The 7,411-nt window shown below is 54.5% G+C and overlaps 1 protein-coding gene across 1 annotated transcript in view; it reads right to left on the reverse strand.

The window, feature by feature from the left end:
• The window catches only part of NALF2 (NALCN channel auxiliary factor 2), a 29,162-nt gene extending 27,782 nt beyond the window's left edge, over nucleotides 1–1,380 (reverse strand). The window contains exon 1 of the mRNA XM_002700034.6: nucleotides 6–1,380. Within this exon, the coding sequence (XP_002700080.1) occupies nucleotides 6–872 (867 nt within the window). The 5' untranslated portion in view covers nucleotides 873–1,380. The remainder of the gene's footprint in view (nucleotides 1–5) is intronic.
• Between the last annotated feature and the right edge of the window lie 6,031 nt (nucleotides 1,381–7,411).

The following is a 7,411-nucleotide window of genomic DNA, read 5'->3' on the forward strand; positions in this document are numbered from 1 at the left end:
CCTACCTTACAGCCTTTCGTGCAGGACCGGATTGAGTACTCTTCTGCCTGTAAGTATTTATGCAGCACGAGGTCGAACTCGTCATATTTTTCCTGAGCATGTCGGTCGAGCCGCTGGTACGCCTCGATACAGTTGCTACACACCTCCCAGGCCCCGGAGCCCGGGCTAGCCACCACGGCCAGCAGGTCCCCCAGCAGGTTGTCCAGGCTGCAGTCCAGGCTGTCGGGGCGGTCCATGCCCAGCAGCAAGTCCCAGACCGTGTAGGTGTCGCAAAAGGAAAGAGTGAAGTTCCGAAAGTGGCCTTTGAGCAAGTTTTTTTTGGCGGTGGGGAACTCGGCCGGGGCACGGGAAGGGGAGTCGGGGGGCCGCAGAGGGGGCGCTGGGGTAGTCGGTTCGAAAAGTCTCTGCAAAGATTGCAGTTTGGTGCAAGCTGCGTCCAGCCCCGTGGGTTCTGGGACGCCGCCGCAGTCCGGCCCGGGACCGGCGGCGGCGGCGGCTTTGGTCAGGTTGCTGTATCGCGGGCCGCAGGTGCCCGGGGGCGCGCTGGGCTGGCCGGGAGGCGGCGGCGGCGGCGGCAGGGGCAGCACCGCGCGAGGAGGCACCGGCTGCCGCTCCCGGCCGGCCCCCCAGGGCGGCCGCATGGCGCTGCTCAGCTCCCTGGCTCGGGGCCGGGCCCCCGCGCACAGCCACAGATGGTCAGCGAGCAGCACGGTGAAGAAGAGCAGGGACGCCAGGGACAGTCGCCATCGCTGCGCCCGCTCGGAGTCGGCGCAAGGTTTGTCGCTCGGCCTGGGAGCCCAGCAGCAGCAGCAGCAGCAGATAGTCAGCGCGGCGGCGTCTTTTCCGGGCCACATCCAAGCGCCCCTGAACATATTTCAGGGGGGTCCGGGCTGGAGGGAGCAGGCGGGCGCGAGGCCGGACGGCCGTCTCGGGCGGGCGGCTGCGCGCCGCTTCGCGCTCCTCGGCGCCGTCCAGGCTCTACCTCGGGGGCTGCATGGCGAGTCAGGCCGGCCGGCCCGGGGCCCCGCTCAGGCCGGAGTGGCGGGGCGCTCTCGCACCGTCCTCGCGCCCGTCCCGCGCTCCCTTGCTCGCCGCCCGGGCGCGGCCGCCCGGCCCGCTAGGCACTGCCCAGCGTCCCGGCGGGGGGCGGTGCGGGGCACTGGGGCGGTGGCGGCTGAGGCGGCAGCGCCGCACTCCTCATAGTGTCGGGCCCCTCAGCTGCCCCGAGCCCAGCGCCACTCCACTCCGCGCCGGCGGCTGCCCGGCTAGCACTCCGCTCCGGCCGTCTCGGCTCGGCGCAGCTCTGCGCCCCTCAGCGCCGCCGTGCGGGCCCGGTCGCCGCGCTCCGTTCAGCTCGCTCGCCCCGCGCCGCTCCGCTCCCGCCCGCCAGTCCGCCCGCCCGCCCGCCGGCCGCCCGCTCCGCACCGCTCCCTGCCTCGCTTGCGCCCTCCTAGGCCCGCCGGCCGGCCCGCTGCCCAGCCCTTCGGGCTTCGCTCGCGCTCTGGCTGTTCGCCGGGGCCGGTCCGGGGCCAGCTCCGCTCCGGCTCAGCGCCCGTCGTTTCCGGAGTTCCGGCTCGGGCGGGCCACCTAGCTCTCCGCGGCGCCACAGGCGCCGGACGCCGACGCGGGGCTTTACTTAGTGAGCCTCTAGCTTCCGCCTCGCGTTCGGACCGCCGTGGCGGCAGCCGAGCGGCACGGCCCCGTGGCTCCCGCTGGCCATGCCCCCTCAGTCTGTCGCCATCTTCCGCTGTGCGGAGAACACCTTGAGAGCCCGTGTGCGAGTGTGTTTGGGGGGGAGTGGGGCGGAGAAAGAGCCACGAAGAGGAGGAGGGAGCGGGACTGGGGCCCCGACTGCGCCTGCGCCTCAGGACTTACGCCCCCCCCCCCCCCCGCCCCCCCGCCAGCCGGCTGCAGCCTGTGCTGTTTGGGGATGTTTCCAGTCCACCCCCAACTCCATTCACTTCAGCGCCTCCGTTCATACGCCCGCTCTCCGCGTGCACACGCCGCACGCTGAGTCCCAGGCCCCGGCGCTCCCCCTCCCTCGCAGACCCGGGCGCCCGCCTTCGTCCCCGTAGCGGCCGCTCACTCCCCACCCGAGGGCTAGGGGACTTTTGAGGGTGATTGTTAGAGGCAGAAAGCAGGAGGCACCTTCATAGCGTCTCTTTGCCACCCTGGGTCGCCGCCCCCGTTCCCGTGACTAGGCGACGCTGGAGCCGGCTGCGGATCGGACCAGTCCCTTGTCCCTAACTCCGCTGTCGCCCTCACTGTCCTGCCTGAGGCCAGGGCGGCCTCTGGTGCTGAAGGACAGCTCCCGGCTAAGCTACCTCAGAGGACAGAGCTTGGAGAGCGTCCTGGAGGGGCAAGACAGTGGCGAGTAGCGATGGGGTGTCGTTTCTGCCCTTAGTAAGATTTCCAGCAACCTCTCCCTGTCCTAGCTTCCTGGCTCCCCCTACAGACTGCTGAGAATAGCTGAGCGAGAGTTAGGGAAGCTACGCCGCCAGGATGGAACCATGTGCTTGGGGCCCTCACAGTCACATGGCACTAGGAACTCAGACGTACAAACGTCCTGCCGCGCCACTAACCTTGTTTGGATTCCACCAGATCTCAGACTGAGCTGGTTGTTTGCTTCCTTTTCTCATTGCCTCATACCCCAGTAACTCCCACCTCCAATTTTTGATCAACCACTACCAGCAAGGATTTGTTAGTATTAAGAATACCAACAATAAAGAAAATAGCCTTTATTGAGTGTATACTAGGTGCTAGCACTTTATATTCATTATTTCATTTGATATTCACAACAGTCTAAGTACATAGGCATTGGTCTTATCTTCATTTATATACGAGGAACCTGAGATTTAGAGTGGTTAGGTTGTCTAAAGTCACACAGCTAGTAACCAATGAAGCCAAGAGAGAAACCTCTAGAGCCTTCAACACTCCAGTTAAGTCCTGGAAAGATAAATGGGTGGAAGATAGTCTTACATTCAAGGAAATTGTAGTCTTCATGAGGAAAATATAGATAAGACACATATTTTGGTTATTGGGAGGACTCGTGGACTGGAAACTTGGGTTCAGGTAATATTTCTACCACTGCACATGCTTTGTGCCCTTAAGAGAGTCCTCTTTCTCTCTCTGAGTTTTGGTTTTCACATGAGTAACATGAGGGGATGCCCAGGGCTGAATGAGATGGTTGGGCATCATTAGCATTACTCAGAGGTGGGCTTGGGTGGATGCATGAAAGGTTTCTGGAGGAGGGAAAATTTGAGACAGTTCTTAAAGAAGTAGCAGAATTTGAGTGGATGGGAGGGAAAGGCATATAAAATAAGAGGATGCGGGTGAAAAGTCTCAGGCATGAGGAGGAGCTTTGTATGATTGTGAAGCCACAAGTGTGACAATTTGGCTGTATTAGTGGTGAGAATTTGTGGGTAAGAGAGTAAAGGAATATGAGACAAGGGACAAAACTGTCAGGTGTTTGGGAGGCTTATTCATTATACTTCAAGCATTATGCTGCAGACTAGGTAGAAGCCTGAGGTGGATCAAACATGGCTCTGCCCTCGAGATGCTCACAGTTGAATTAGGGAGGCAGAATTTTACAGAAAGAATTGCAACCCAGTATAATAAGGATAATATACGAGAGAGAGAGAGGGCTCCTTCCTTAGAGGGAGGGACTGATCAACTCTGCCAGCATCCGTCAGAGATGATTTTCCACACAGCCAACTGAGTTGGGGAGCATTCATTCATTTATTGGGCTTCCCTAGTGGTTCATATGGTAAAGAATCCACCTGCAATGCAGGAAACCTGGGTTCGATCCCTAGGTTGGGAAGATCCCCTGGAGGAGGGCATGGCAACTCACTCCAGTATTCTTGCCTGGAGAATCCCCATGGACAGAGGAGCCTGGTGGGCTACAGTCCATGGGATCACTGAGTAAATGAATTTATTTACTCAGCAAACAACTACTGAGGATCTGTTATATTCCAGACACTGTACTAGGCATCAGAGACACAGACAGCAGTAAAATACGTGTCTTGGGCTGAGGGAGTTTCGTCCAAGTCTTAAGAAATGAGTAAGAGTTGGCTAGACATATAGGAGAGAAGGATATAAAGAATGTCCCAGGCAGAGGGAATGTCATGTGTAAAGGCCTAGGAGCAAAGCCAAGAATGGCGTGCTCAGAAACCTACAAAGTAGTTCATTGTGACTAGGTGTGAAATGGGAGCAATGCCAAAAATGAGGCTGAAGATTTGGCAGGAGCCAAATCATGAAGGGCCCTGGGTGCCATGCTAAGTAGTTTGGACTTTATCCCAAGGGTACTAAGCTCCATGGGAGAGGTTGAAAGGTTTTCAGCAGGAGGTGACACAATCAGGTTTTCATTTTTAGAAGATTGATTTGGCTGTAGGATGGAGACTAGGTTGGGTGGGGCAGGGGGTGGGTCGGGAGGACTCAAGGCAAGGAAACCGATTATGAGACTGGTTAGTAGTCCAGGTAAGAGGTATTGAGGCTGAACAAGGCCAGCAGCAGCAGGAGTAGAGATAAGAAATGCACTGGGGAGGGAAACGACAGGCGTAGAATTGAATGAAGCTAGGACTGGCCTTGGAGAAGGCAATGGCACCCCATTCCAGTACTTTTGCCTGGAAAATCCCATGGACGGAGGAGCCTGGTGGGCTACAGTCCATGGGGTCGCTAGAGTCGGACACGACTGAGCGACTTCACTTTCACTTTTTACTTTTCACTTTCATGCATTGGAGAAGGAAATGGCAACCCACTCCAGTGTTCTTGCCTGGAGAATCCCAGGGACGGGGAAGCCTGGTGGGCTGCCGTCTCTGGGGTCGCACAGAGTCGGACACGACTGAAGCGACTTAGCAGCAGTAGCTGCAGCAGCAGGACTGGCCTGGATGTAAGGAATCAAGTAGAGACAGGGCTTGAAGAAGGAGGATGAAACCAAAGGGTCTGAATTAGTGACATGGGCACAATTGCCCCTGCCCACCTAGGAACTATCTTTCCAGAGCCATTCTTTGTTTAGTCCTTGGAGGGTTCAGTGTTCTGTTTAAAAAAGAAGGCTAATGGCTTACAGATACCCAGTTCACAGATGATTGGCAGGACCACAATGATTGACATTCTTGAGTGCCAATGAAATAGCAACTTGCCAGGCCTAGGCTATCAGCTCTGAGCACCTCTGGAGCTTTCTGTGAGAAGTCACTCAGGCAAGACTCCCTCCCTTCTGTCCAGCAGAGACAGGGTGAAAATTGTCTCACAAAGATCCATCTATCACAGGAACGCAATGTAGCAATAACTTATCTACACAGTACCCAGTGCACACAAAGGAGAAGTGGTAGCACATCAGTGGTCAGAGGGAGCTCTGCTCTAGATGACACAAGAAATTGGCATGGGGAAGGGAAGGCATTGGCCTCTAATCAGGCCCCTGGAACAGAACAGCCTTGTGGGTGGGGTGAGGGGCTGGGGGGTGGCTGCTGCTCCCCAGAGCTGGTGGGCCCTGGCCAGCCTTCTTCCCAGCCCCTTCTCTACACCTGCTCCCAGGTCAGCAAAGGCTTAAGCCGGAGGATAAAGGTGGATCACTTCTGAGGGGAGCCCAAGAAGAGTGATAGAGTGCCTTCAAACTGGGCAGAGGAGAAGACAAGTTGGAGTAGGAGGAGGAGGGAAAGGGTTTTTCCACAGTGAAATTCTGAAAATTAGGCAGAAATAGAAGCGGGATCCATTTAAAGAGACTAATGTGGTGACACAGGGAAATTTTTGTTAAGCTCAGATCTTAAAAGGGCACAGGCAAAAGATGAAAACCAGAGCCCATAATTAAGGGTGAATCGAAGAACGCATAGGAAGACTGCCAGGATGGCTAAAGCACAACTTGAGCTAAAGCTTGTCAGGTTTTGCCTGATCCCACTTTCTGTCCCCCTTCCTCCCTCCACAGTTGGACAAATTTCCCTCCCACCTGCAGGCTATACCTGTCCTAAGACAGGAAGAGTTGAAATTACTCCTCTCTGTGCACTGGAACTCAGGAACAAGTAGTCCCTTTGCCACAGGTCTGAGTCTGATCTCAAGTTTTCACTGAAGTTATTGTTCAGTTCTGATCCCTGGCCTTCTGTCTCATGTTCTATGTCTGAGTCCCCCAACCTGATCACCAGTCTCATGTTAAGGCCTAGGCCAGTCATGCTTTTAGTTCACCCTCTAGGGAGAGAGTCCTGACCCCAAGCCCTAACACAGTGGCTGATGTCTTACTGATGGATTCCTTTGATCCTGTTGCCCACTTGTATTTATAAATGTCTAAATGCCTCTAGTCATGTTTACCTTCCATTTGGATCCCCAATTTTCCTATACTATAACCCTAAGTCAGTTAGGTGTGCTTTAGGTTAGAAATTGATAACTCTACAACAGTAGCTTAAATAGATAGGTTTCTTTGTCTTATGCAACAAAATTTCCCTGAGTACATGGCCCAGGGATGGAAGGGAAGTTCAGAAATGCCATCCAGACCCTGGCTTATTATCTCCACCATCCTTAGGGTCAGCTTTCATCTACTTGCTTTTTGTCTCATAGTGACAAGACAACTGCTGTCGCTCTGGACCTCCTGTTTATAGTATAGACAGAAAGAAGGGGCAAGATGGCTAAGGACAATCGAGCTTCTAGAGAGGTTTTACTTTTTTATTCAGAATGGAGCACTCTACCCAGTGATATCTACCTACATCTCTTTGACTAGAACTGTGTCACATGGACACTCCTAGCTACAGAGGAAGCTGGGAAATCCAATACTTTTAGCTGGGCACATTGCTGCTCCAAGCAAAGTCGGGATACTGTAAATGATCAAGAAAGAGAAATCCATACTGAGTAGGCAACTGGAAGCATCTGCCATGAACCCCAACTACCAACTGCTTGCCTGGACCACTTTTCCTTTTTTAGTAAATTCTGCAGATACTGGGCTTTGACTGTTGGACTTAAATTCCTCACAGCAACTACAGCTGGTTTGTTCTTCTAGCATAGGATAGAAGAGACCTGCCTGGTTTAACAACAGCACGTGTGAAAAAGACCTTGATTTGATTGTAAAGTCAGTGCGAGCCAACAGAGTGATGATGCTGCCAAAAGAGGTAATTAGATTTTAGGCTGCATTAATAGAAATATAGAACCAGAACAAGGGAAAAGATGGTTCTGCCCTTCTCTACACTTGTCACATCCCACCCAGAGCACTGTGCTCCATCCTGGACATCCCCTTTAAATAAGGATACATGACAAAGCACAGAGCGTCCAAAGGTGAGTCACTAGCCTGGTGCACCAACAGCCACATTATATGGGGAACATTTGAAGGACCTGGGGTTATTTGGTCTAGAGGTAAATAGACCCAGGGGGAAGGCTCAGAAGTAATTTTTAAAGTTAGGGTTCAGAGCCAGGGATGTTATAGCAAGCAGGGTAGTAT

The sequence above is a fragment of the Bos taurus genome, chromosome X (assembly GCF_002263795.3).
Source record: "Bos taurus isolate L1 Dominette 01449 registration number 42190680 breed Hereford chromosome X, ARS-UCD2.0, whole genome shotgun sequence".
Lineage (NCBI taxonomy): Eukaryota > Metazoa > Chordata > Mammalia > Artiodactyla > Bovidae > Bos > Bos taurus.